This window comes from Chlorella variabilis (genome assembly GCF_000147415.1).
Source record: "Chlorella variabilis unplaced genomic scaffold CHLNCscaffold_9, whole genome shotgun sequence".
In the NCBI taxonomy this organism is placed as follows: domain Eukaryota; kingdom Viridiplantae; phylum Chlorophyta; class Trebouxiophyceae; order Chlorellales; family Chlorellaceae; genus Chlorella; species Chlorella variabilis.
This window is the reverse complement of record NW_005435079.1, coordinates 519,066-530,217: the sequence shown is the minus strand read 5'-3', so window position 1 is coordinate 530,217 and position 11,152 is coordinate 519,066. Positions and strand designations below refer to the sequence as shown.

The 11,152-nt window shown below is 62.2% G+C and overlaps 3 protein-coding genes across 3 annotated transcripts in view; 1 reads left to right on the top strand and 2 right to left on the bottom strand.

The window, feature by feature from the left end:
- CHLNCDRAFT_145339 (hypothetical protein) overlaps positions 1-1,592 on the bottom strand; it is a gene marked incomplete at both ends in the record, with an annotated part of 2,868 nt that extends 1,276 nt beyond the window's left edge. Inside the window, 6 exons of the mRNA XM_005847862.1 lie at positions 42-111; positions 203-414; positions 648-861; positions 1,038-1,105; positions 1,239-1,357; positions 1,483-1,592. Coding sequence (XP_005847924.1) covers positions 42-111; positions 203-414; positions 648-861; positions 1,038-1,105; positions 1,239-1,357; positions 1,483-1,592 — 793 coding nt within the window. The remainder of the gene's footprint in view (positions 1-41; positions 112-202; positions 415-647; positions 862-1,037; positions 1,106-1,238; positions 1,358-1,482) is intronic.
- Positions 1,593-1,864: 272 nt separating this feature from the next.
- On the bottom strand, positions 1,865-5,321 carry CHLNCDRAFT_145338 (hypothetical protein; the record flags this gene model as incomplete). The annotated part of the gene is made up of 10 exons (XM_005847861.1): positions 1,865-2,652; positions 2,764-2,921; positions 3,138-3,214; positions 3,361-3,398; positions 3,695-3,784; positions 4,041-4,155; positions 4,390-4,466; positions 4,588-4,755; positions 4,885-4,922; positions 5,221-5,321. 10 exons carry the CDS (start codon positions 5,319-5,321, stop codon positions 1,865-1,867), a joined length of 1,650 nt encoding a protein of 549 aa, XP_005847923.1.
- A 2,496-nt stretch (positions 5,322-7,817) lies between these two features.
- Positions 7,818-11,106, top strand: CHLNCDRAFT_145336 (hypothetical protein; the record flags this gene model as incomplete). The annotated part of the gene is made up of 10 exons (XM_005848020.1): positions 7,818-7,854; positions 7,950-8,806; positions 9,084-9,167; positions 9,255-9,366; positions 9,467-9,721; positions 9,851-10,151; positions 10,276-10,347; positions 10,477-10,566; positions 10,692-10,870; positions 10,997-11,106. The coding sequence occupies 10 exons, from the start codon at positions 7,818-7,820 to the stop codon at positions 11,104-11,106; spliced, it is 2,097 nt and encodes a 698-aa protein (XP_005848082.1).
- Positions 11,107-11,152: the final 46 nt, after the last annotated feature.

The window sequence follows — 11,152 nt, the reverse complement described above, 5'->3', positions numbered from 1 at the left end:
CCCCCCCCCCCCCCCCCCCCCCCTGCGTTTCACGCACGCACCTGTGTTGTACACTACATATCCCTCCTTCAGGAGGTGGTGGATGATGGCCGACCGCAGCCAGCAGATGACCTGCAGCGCAGCGTTGGTGTGCACCCAGGCCCACATAAGCTGGGCTGGACAGTGCACAGCAACCAGCTGATCAAGCCGCATGTGCGTGCACCAGCTTCTCGCTCAGCAGCTGCAGGCGCACCAGATAGTCGTGGGTGCCAAATCGGGCCGGGACGTCGCCTTCAGGAGCCTCCAAAGGCTCCGGCAGGAAGGCACTGACATCAGCGCAGGGCAGGTTCAGGTCGGCGCACGCCTCCAGGTCGCGCTTGGTCCAGGTGCCAACAATGTAGTTGCGCACGCCGCCAAACTTGACCATGGTGTAGACTGCAGGGGGTCGGGAAGTTCAGGAGGCTTCGCATGCATGGGACACCAGTGTGCAAAGCGGCTGCAGCCGAGTGTGTGCAAATGTGTTGCACTGCCTGCAACTCCAGAACAATCAAGTATCCTGCGCAGCCAGCAGACATGTGCAGGGGCCATGGAGGTGGTGCTCTCCCCCCCGGCATCGAAGCAGACGTGCTACAGGGCAGACCCAGCACTTCAGGCAGCCCCACACTCACTTGTGTTCTGCATCAAGACAGTAAATGGGAGAGTGTAGGTCATCAACGTGATGGTCTTGTTGTATTTGCCTTGAGGCGTGGAGCGCAGCTGCAGCAGCTTGTCCAGCTCATGCACCCCCGCATAACTGAGCGCCTTGGTGCGCGGTGGCAGCAGCCAGGGCGCCGCCTCAAACTCGGCCAATGCTGCGTCCTTCTGGGACAGCGATGGATTGGCCTGCAGCCAAGTCCATGCAGGTTACAGGGTAAGCATTCAGAAGCGGGAACGAGGGCATTTGCATACGACCGGTGCACCTGCAGCGTGCAACAGCGTGCAACGAGGGGTATAAACTCACGAATAGCTGATCAGCGAGCAGCTGCTGCCTGCGGCACTGCATGCCCCCACCCGCACACCTGCAGCCTATCGAATGTCTCCTTGGTGGGGAGCTCCATGGGGGTGCCTGGCCAGGGCGTGCCCACGCCTGCAGAGCATGGAGGCACAGGGTGGTGACCAAGAGCTGCCGTGGCCAAACCCACACATGCATGCAGCAATGGCTTGATGTACAAACAGCAACAATGCAGGAGGAGCATGCACGGCTGATCTGCAACACCCACCAGGCCTGGCAAGCTCGCCAACCCAGGGCTCGGTCTCAGCTGCAAAACTGCCAACTGTGCTGGCAATCATTCCACTCAAGCGTGCAGAGCTGATCGCCTGCTGCATGGTGACATTGGGCCTGCAGCCAGGGGAAGGGCAGCAGCGCCATAATGAAGGCGCTCTGGGCTGTAGGCGGTGGCGGTGGCGGCGACAGAGGCGGTGGCGGCGACGGCGGGAGACAGCGCGGTCCATCGTCGCTCTCACTTGCTGAATGACACCAGTCCAACAACGAGCATCAGGGTGACAACTACAAGGAGTGGGGCTGAGCGGTTGTACCCCCCGCCATCCTCCTGTTGTTTTGTCGCGCGAGCCATGTTGTCTTGTCGTCGGAGGGTACCTTTCAACGCTGAACACCCAGCGCGCAATCAAGGCAGGGTTTGGGACCCATCGCTGTCCACTGAGCACAACCCAGCGCAATGTTGGCAAGACGTCGACATAGAAACACAGGGCTTGTTAGGGCCAAAATGCTGTGCTGAGCAACCTTGCCGGGCGGTACCTGTTCAGGGGCAAAGCGCCGCACCGCTGTGCTTGCACGCGGCTTACACATTGTAGCCAAGACCAAGCACATGTGCAGGGTCAGTAGCAGTCAGTCGGTATGCCATACGTTGTCGGCGGCCTCTGCGGAGCCCCAGACGCCTGGTTCGCCCACCGCCACCGATGCCAGCTCCACGCTGGGGTCGGTGCGCCAGCTGCTCCGAGACAGGCTGTAGGAGGTGGTCAGCGACGTGGCCAGCGACACCCTACCAGCAGTGCCTCCATTATGGGGCACCGGCTGCTGATCCTTGCGCTGCTGCTGCTCCGACGCAGCCTCCAGCTCGGTCGCAATCCGGCGCAGGCGGTCGACCATGCTGTGCTGCAAGTGAAACTGCTGGTGCTGCGCAGATGAGTCCGCTGCTTCCTTGCCACCTGTACTGTTGGGTGCCAGGGTGGCACCAGTGGACGTGCCGCCGCCACCTCCCCCAGCCCTGACACCCAGCGTGCCCAGCAGCCGTCGCACCAAGTGAAGCAGCACCGCCGGTTGGCTTTGCCGGAGTGCGGCATACAGCTGTCGGCAGTTGATGCGCCAGAGGTGGCATTCGGTGAGCGCCAGCGCATGCTGCTGCCATGCCGACGCATCGTCGTCAATCGGATCCTCAATCGGGCCAGCGTGCGAACTGCCACCGCTGCTGCTGCTGCTGCTGCTGTCACCATCATCATCTGATGCCTGTTGGGGTGCTACGGCTGCCAGCCGCCTGTCATCCTGGTGCTGGCAGGCTGCAGGGCTGAACAGCGCTGCAATCCCAATGACTGCCGGTCCGCTAAAATTAATTCTGCTGCCGACAGCGTGCCGCCGCACCCGAGTCTCGTCGCCCTTGTGCACCACCCGCATCTCTCCTGCGGGCGGCGGCACATATTATGGCCTTTACCAGAACTAGTAGTACATAGTTGACACAGTGGCTGGCAGGCACACGCGACCAGATCATCCAGGTGTGGATAGCAGCCCACCTTCTTCCAGAATGAAAAAGCAGGGACCTCCCTCCTCCTCCGCAGCCTGCCCCTGCCGCCTTATCGTTGCCGCATCCTGCAGCTGCTGCCCAGAGAAGAGCAGGACAGGCGCCGAGGCGGTCGCCAGTATGTGCGCCGCCGCCCTGCTCTGCTTGGGCCTGAGGTCGGGCGGAAAAAAGTGAAGGTCAGCAAGGGCGGCTTCCTGCCGCTGCTGCACAAGACGTGTGGCGAGCTTGGCAGGGAGATCCTGATAAAATGCACAGCGCGCCTCGTGGTCTGCAAGGAACACACATTGCAGCATGTGAATACTACCCAACGCCGGCAGCCAGCTGCTGCAAGCAATGCCACCCCACTCACTCGCTTCTGGATGCCACCGAAAAGCATAGTAGCCCCGGATCTTGCGCTTGAGCCAATTGGGCAGGCCCAGGTCTACCATGTTCTCCTCAACCTCCTGCAACAATAAAGTGTGGTATCATTCCTCAGCGCCCGCGGAGCCCTACTCCATCTCAGCATCGAGGCGCATTGCATCGTGCTTGCCTGCAGCTTTTCCTTGATCGCCTCGGTCCGCTTGGCGCCTGGCCCTGATACTGCCAGTACGTTGGCCACGCTGTTCAAGAGGTATCCAAAGAACGCAACTGCAAAGACAGGACAGACCATGGTGAGGAACTGACAGCAAGTTTCAGCAAGTGTGTCTCTGGCAGAGACTCATTACATACAAATGTAGACAACAACTAAGGATGTTGATCTGCTCGCAACAAATTGGCAGCCACTCACCTCCTACAACCTCAAAGAGAAGCACCAGGCGAACTTCGCGAAAAGTTACGGCAACCACATCCCCATATCCTGGAGGGTTCAAAAGTGAGGCGAGACAGCTGTGCTTGGCCAAACAGTCCTTTCGGCTGTTCCTAACAAACAACCAACAGTCACTCACCTATAGTCACGAGCGTTGTCAGCGCAAAATAGCACGACACTGTCCAACGATTGGGGTCTGATGCAGCCAGCAAATCGTAATCCTTGTTCTCTGCGGCGCAGCAGGCAGGTGGCACATGCCCGCAGGCAGGTGGCACATGAGCATGCATGCCGGGCATGACCAGAGCAGCTTGTGGGCCAGCAGGCAGCCCCACTCACGGACGAATGCCGCCCACGAATTCTCCAGCCCTGCACATGATTTAAAACAAACCACCACATTTTGACACTCCTAGCGAGCACTTCTGTGGAACTGAACTCGGCTTGTTGCGACACCACAGCGTCAGCATGCAAGCCTGCTCTTGACCGACCTTCGTCCAGCGCCATGTTCCACCACAGGCAGCCCAGCAGATTGACAAGCACGGCGAGCGAGAAGAATGAAGTGAAGAGCAGCACCATCCGGGGTGACAACAGTGAGACGATGGGCTGCAGGGAGAGGTGCAGGAAAGGGCAGTGATGGTGCAGACGGTCAGTCGTGCATGGCAGGGCAAGCACACCCATGGAACGCTGGATTGCACCCACCCGCATCGGCCCCCCTATGCTTCCTGGAGATAGATCGACCAGCAGACGGGCGACCCGCAGCAGGCGCAGCAGGCGTAGGGTATAAACGATTCGCAGGAGGTGGCCCGAATATCCTGTGCACGCTACTGCAACCTGTACGACGAAAGGGATGGTCGCTACGAAATCAACCACAAATGTGCCGTGGCGTATGTAATACCAGGCGCAGGTGCGAGCATCTGCAAGCAGTGATGCAAGCAGTGATGGCTTTGGGAATTCTTGCAGGTCGCATGTTAGATGCAATGCACACGCAATGTCAAAGCAATTGTGGTAATTTGCTAACAAAACAACAAATCTCACCACGCACCACCACCGCGCGCGAGCCCCAGGTAACTACAATCCCAGTGTTGAAGTTGACGACGATGTCTAATATGTACACTGCACTGCCAAACCAGTCGCAGCCGCTCAGCCAGCTGTGTTGTTCCCCAGCAGAGTGGTTGAATCCAACAGAAAGGGCCACGATGAAGGCTGCACAAAGAGCAGCGGCGGGGAACAGGGGGCCGGTCGGTGCGAGGATGGCGGGGTGCGGCCGTGACCACACAGGAGCAGTTGCAAGAGCAGGAGCAGTTGAGTTCACAGGCGATGGACGCCACCCACCTGTGTAGGTCATGTCCACCAGGTTGCTGAATATGGACCTGCACAGGCATGATGGCAGGCGTGTGACCAGCATGCAGGCTCTGATCGCACAGCCGTTGTGGCAGCCCAAGAAGAGCAGGAGGCGAGAGGGCGGTGTGCTCACCAGCATGCCACCCCAAGGCTGAGGGGGCTGGCCACGGGCATGCAGCAGATGGATCGCCGCTTGCAAGTTCTGGCGAGGGAGGAGTAGTGTCGAAACTGACGCCCGTTCACTTTAAGCGTACGTGCAGGCACCGGCTTGAGCTGCAAGTCAGGATAAAATCCCCAGTTTGACCCAGGCCCACAAAAGCTGCAAACAGAGCAGCTGCATTGATAGTTACATGCTCAATCGGGACCTCTCGCCCCGCGTCGGCGGCGACCGCCGCCAGCCGCTCGTCATCCCCCTCGTCCAGCGCCATGGCCGCTTTCGGCACAGTCCTGCTATGGCTGCTTTCGGCACAGTCCTGCTATCCCCCCCCAGCTCATGCGGCCTTCTCGCCCGCCCGGAGAGAATTTGGAGAGGAGCCGCAAAACAGGCGGGCAGCTTTCGGAGAAGGCGAACCGCTTGTGCACAGTTGGCGTTTGGGCGGGTTTGTAGGCATGTCGGTAGTTGTGCCGTTGATGGCGGACGCCAGCTCAGCCGCCCCGCCGCAAGCCACCGCCCCACCCCCCCCTTTGCCTGAGCAAATCAAAACAATTAAAGAATGTCTTACGCTCGATCCAGCGTTTACATTGCGCCTGGAAAGGGGGTCAACAACAGCAGCGTTCTGTAGGCTAGCAGAGACAGGAACATGGCAACAGCAGCGCGCACACACGGCGACAGTCCCAAATGGGAACATGCCACTGAAAAATGTCCCCCATTGGTTCCCAGCAGGAGTCCGGGAGGCTCAGCTGCCATCACCACGCTCAATGGTGGCCGCTCAGGTCCTGGGAGTGCTGCGGCAGCAGGATGTTGGTGAACGAGTTGCCGGGGGTGAGGCTGTGGTGCACGGGGCTGCGTGCCGTCGGGCTGCGGGTGGGGCTGACAGAGGGGCTGTGGGTCAGGCTGGGGCTGGGGCTCAGCGGCACCGGCTGCCCCGCCACGACGAGCAGCGTGCGCAGGCCGTCAGAGGTCACTGCAAAGGATTTGCTGTGCGCGTTGTGTGGCTGCACCCACTTCTTGGGGCTGTCAGACTCCTTGAATGGCTCTACAATCCGGGTGCGGTAGGGGTGGGGATGGGAGGGCAGAGGGCAGCAAGCATCAACTGCCGACATGTGTGTGGCAGCCCCATGCTGAGGAACAACCCTGGCAAAAGAGCAGCCACGCGCCCACGCAGCTCACGGCCTCCTTGATCGCGTGGGGCCGAACATGAGTCGAGCAGGCACTCACCGTACGCACTGCCAAACGACTTGTTCGACTTGCAGGGGCTGACGGGCGGGCTGGCGGGCTGGCTAAAGCGGCGGCTGCTGCCGTTGAGCGACTCAGTGAGCTTGGCGCTGGCACGGGCCGCTGCCGACACCGTCATGGCGCTGACCAGGAAGGACGGGATGAACAGGCCCATAGTGCACCAGCTGATGGCCACCACAGCTGCATCCACAGGCACACAGGGCGCGATAGGCGGTGGCTGCTGCTTGCTTCAGAGCCACCAATTCGCAACCAGGCTTGGTTGAAGTCGAAAGGCCACAACATCCAGACCTGGATACCAGGACGACCAAGGGGCCACCAGAAGCCCCTGCCCCGCCTCACCTGTGCGGTAGCTGGTGAGCGAAGGGTCCAGCTGGTTGCCGGTGTTGGCAGCGGAGGTGGCCGCGGCGCCATAGGCCGCCCACCAGACGAAGCCCAGGAGGGAGAGCAGGGGGCCAGCGAACCCGTACCTGGTCTGCCCATCCGCGGCAGCGCACTGCAACGAGGCGGAAAACAATTCAAAAAGAATGTCTTTCACGGCAAAATGACGAGGCGGCCGCATGCCCGCTCACCTGCATGCCGATGATGATCAGACACAAGCACAAGGTGAATGCCGTCGACACAAACGCGGCGGTGCAAACCGAGGTTGACGTCATGCCCAGCCCACACTGAGCTGTGTAATCGGAGTTGGGAATGGGGAAGGAGCCGTAAAGGTATCTCCCCAGCACAGCGCTGACGGCGCAGGCCAGCGCAATCTGCGGCGGCTCAGGGCGGCGGAGCAGGCCTACTACTCATGTTACAGGGGTGGGTATGGTGCTCAGGGCAGGCAGGGGGTGTCGTGGCACATGTGGCAAGGCGGTGCGGCAAGCCAGGGAGCTGAGGTAGGTTGCAGAGCCCACCTGGCACACGCCAAGCATGGCGCATGCCGCAGCGCCCACAATGGGCTTCATTCTACTCCGCGCGGCGCTACTCCGAGATTAGCACATGCCAACTGACAGGGTGTGGCCAACTACCGCTGCCAGGCGGGAAGTATGAGTGGCAGCGATGGAATATGTAGCAGTGGTCCGTAGAGAGGTTTGGGGCAACACCGCTGGTTTACCGACTTTTGCCAGCCGAGCATCGCACGCAGCACGAGAGCCCTCTTCCTGGCCCAGAAATCCCCAGCGCGATCACAGAGCATCACCTGAATGTCCTTGCGCAGAGTGCCAGCGAGCGGCGGTGCGTTTGCACAGTCCAAGAGGCACAGGAGGTCTCCCTCGCCACTCTTGTTTTACCCACACCAAGGCCTCATCTAATTCAGCAGCGCCCCATACACTGTAGCAGCGTGCCGGGGTCATTCTGCACTTCTGGGAGCACGGCTCTGCAGCAGCCCTGGGTGGCTGCACCAGGGAGCTTCAGCAGCTGCAAAAAAATGCGGCGCACAGTGGGTGCAGGCGAGCCGCGGGCTGCCTGCGGCAGGGTGGTTGTGCGCGAGCTAGCCCCCGCTGGACCCGCCGCACAGCAGGGAGCGCCAGCAGCCCAGGCCTTGGACATGCCGCAGCACCGCTGGGACGACGACGATGACCCAGGTTGGTGGCTTGCAGGCCTCGAGCTTGGAGGCAACCAGCAGGCGTTTTCGCATCCCACCCCCAATTTACCTCTGCTTGCCCAATGTTGGCTGCAGAGGCGCTGAGCTCGCCCACAGCCAAAAAGCTGCACCAGCGGCACTCTCCAACAGCTGCGATGGCGGCGCGCGCCAGGATAGCGCTGCTTGGCCTCCGCGGTCGCCGGATGCGCCTGGCAGCAGCGGCGGCCACTGCCCTCCTGGTGCTGCTGGTCTGCATGGCGCAGCGGGCGGCAGGCCCACACTTGCCGACGGGCTTCCCAGGGGGCGAGAGCCAGGCCGCGTCACGGCTGCCACAGGCAAAACACCTTGGAGTGCCCCTCAGCGGCCCAGTAGGCAGCCATGGCAGCGGCTTGCCTGGGGCCCTGGCAGGTGTGCTGGGCACGGGCAGGGGCTCTGGTGACGTGCTGGTGGAGTTCACAGCCCCCGGCCTCTTCGTGCCTCTCAGCCAGGCACTGGATGGCAGCCATGCCGAGTGGCCAGAGGAGGCGCCGCTGATTGAGGCGGTGCCGCTGCGCGAGCTCAGCCCACCAGAGCTGGTTGCCTTTGGGGGGCGGCCCACGCTGGAGCAGGTGCTACGCCAGCGCCAGCAGCAGCAGCAAGCTACCAGTGATGGCAGCCCAAGCGTCGCCGCAACCGGCGGCGGGGTGCCGGCCTCTATCGCAGCCCTGGCTGGCGGCCCGACCCGTGGCCAGACCTCTGCTGACTTGGCAAACCAGATTCAGAGCGAGCTCCAGCAGGCAGAGGAGGCTTCCCAGCGGGCAAAGCGGGAGAAGGAGGAAGCGACGGCCAAGCCACAAGCGTCAGTGGCGGCCGCGAGAGGTGAAGCGACTGAGGAGAGCTACCAGGCTGCAACAGCAGCTCTGTTTCAGCGCGCCCAGGGGCGGCAAATGCTGCAGCAGCAGCTGGCGCAGGCGGTGCGGGCCGTCCCTGCTCAGAGAGATGTCGCCGCTGGCGGGCTCAGCAGATCTGGGGTGCGCATGCTGGTTGCGATCGCCAGCGCATGCTGTTCCAAGGCGGCGACTGTGCGGCGGGCCGCTATCCGGGACACCTGGGCCCAAACGATTCGCCAGGTGAGCCCCGCATCAGTGACAGTAGCGGCCCATTGCAGGCTAGCTGGCATGGGCTGATTTGGCAGCTTCACAGCTGGTGCCCCTCACTGCCCCTGCCATCCTGTCTGTGCCTTCCGCGCAGCACTACCCGAACATCGACCTCCGCTTCTTCCTGGCCCAGCCCGCCAGTGCAGAGCTGGCAGCGGAGTGGCTGCCACAGCTGCAGGTCGGCACAGAGCGCGCTGGCTGAGCAGTCCTGCCTGGAGATAACAGAGGCTTGAGAAGCTGCTGGATGTGCACGTGTCTTGTGCAGGAGGATTTGGCGCACAGCAACGACATCGTGGTGCTGCGCGGGCCCGACACCTACCTCAACCTGCCCAACAAGACGCTGCGCCTGATGCGCTATGCTTTGGCCCACCCGGCAGGTTGGTGAACCGCCTGCACACTCCGCCTTTGCTTCTTGGTCGTGTTAGGATGCCTCATTGAACGCACCAGCTGCTGCTTTCAACCCATCTGCACATGCAGTCTACACGCACGTGCTGAAGACGGATGACGACTGCTACATTCGGATTGGAAATGTTATGGAGGCGCTGGTGGACGATGCGCCAGAGCAGCATGCCTCTGCAACGGCAGCACCTGGCGCGCACGGCCCGCGGCGCCTGCCTGCCCTGAACAGAGCGCTGCGAGAGCAGATGGCGCGCGATGGCAGTCCTCTTCATTCCGATGGCATCAGTCTCTACAATGCCACCCGCCTGGTGGCCAGCGCTGGCTCTGCGGCAGGTGAGGTTAGGACGACTGCCGCGCCTGATCCTGGCCACAGTGTGCGTGCTTGCATGCATGCAAAATGCGCGGGCAACCCCTGCGGCGTTTGAGCTGTGGGTGCAGCGGCCACTCCCCCCTGACATGCAGGCCGCAAGTACTTGGACGATGCCGAGGGCCGCCCCATCTCGCTCGAGCAGCTGGCCAAAGATGCAGTGGCCGCCGCTAGGCAGCACCAGGAGCAGCTGCAGGCCGACAAGCCGGCAAGGGCAGGCAGACCAGCAGGCAGCACTGATGGTGTGCAGCAGGAGCAGCAGCAGCAGCATGCGGCTGCCTCGCTGGCTGCACCGGCGGGACTGGTTGTGGAGCCGACGCCGCGCATGCATGGCGTGTACCTGGGATGCCTGGAGAACAGGGGTGGATTCTTCCCGATTCGCGACCCCAACAGCAAGTGAGCTGGACAGGCATGGAGGCAGTTCCCTGCATCACGGGGCAACCTGCATCACTGCCAAGGACCGGCCGCTACGTTGTTGAGCCTGTGCCGCCCCCACCACCCCACCTGCTCCTGGCCGCAGGTGGCACATGTCAGATGAGGAGCTGCCCGACTCAGCAGTCCCCTTTGCCGTCAAGTACCTGGCAGGATGGGGGTGAGCTGCCCACCCAGTTTGCCTGCCATGGAACACCGCGCGTGCACATGGAATTGATTGTGCGCATATAGCCGGCCTCCTTTCCTGGCCCATTTCCTAGCCTGGCCCACCCTGCCTGTTGCTCCTCAGGTATGTTCTGTCGAGGGATCTGGTGGATCACGCCGTGCGCAAGGCCAACCTGTTCCGCAGCCGCCCCGAGGTGGCGCCTCCTTGGTTCCGGTGAGCCTGGCCTGGCCTCAGGGCTGGCAAGAACTTGGCCATGGCTGGGTGCCCCCCCAGTCTGCCTGTAGCTGATGCCAGCCGCCTGCTGCTTGCTGTGGTCACCGCGTGGCCGCGCTGTGCAGGCCCATGGCGTGGGAGGATGTGCTGATGGCGCTGCTGCTGATGGATGTGGTGGCAGAGCCGCAGGACCACCCCGGCTTCAGGGCTGCCTGGCGTGCCTGCCCCTCCACCACCGCCCTGAAGCACCTGGACGTGGATGCGCCACAGCTGTTCAGGGGGCTGTACGAGCAGGAGATGTCGGGTGGGTGCGATTGCTTGTGCTTTGAGTCATGGTTGCCAGGCCGCGGGATAGCGTGCTGGTGTCAGCGAACCCTAGTCTGGTGCCATGTGCAGCTGGCCAACCTATCCGATCTCGCACTGCCTGCAGGGCTGTGGGATGCCAAGCCGGTCCAGTGCTCTGCTGGAGACTTCCTTCCTGGGGACTACAGCAGCTGGAAGGCGTGGCGCGACTCGCTGCCCACCGTGGCCCACATTTGAAATGGGGGGAGGGCAGCAAGAGCTCGAGCGCCAGCGTGATTGTTCA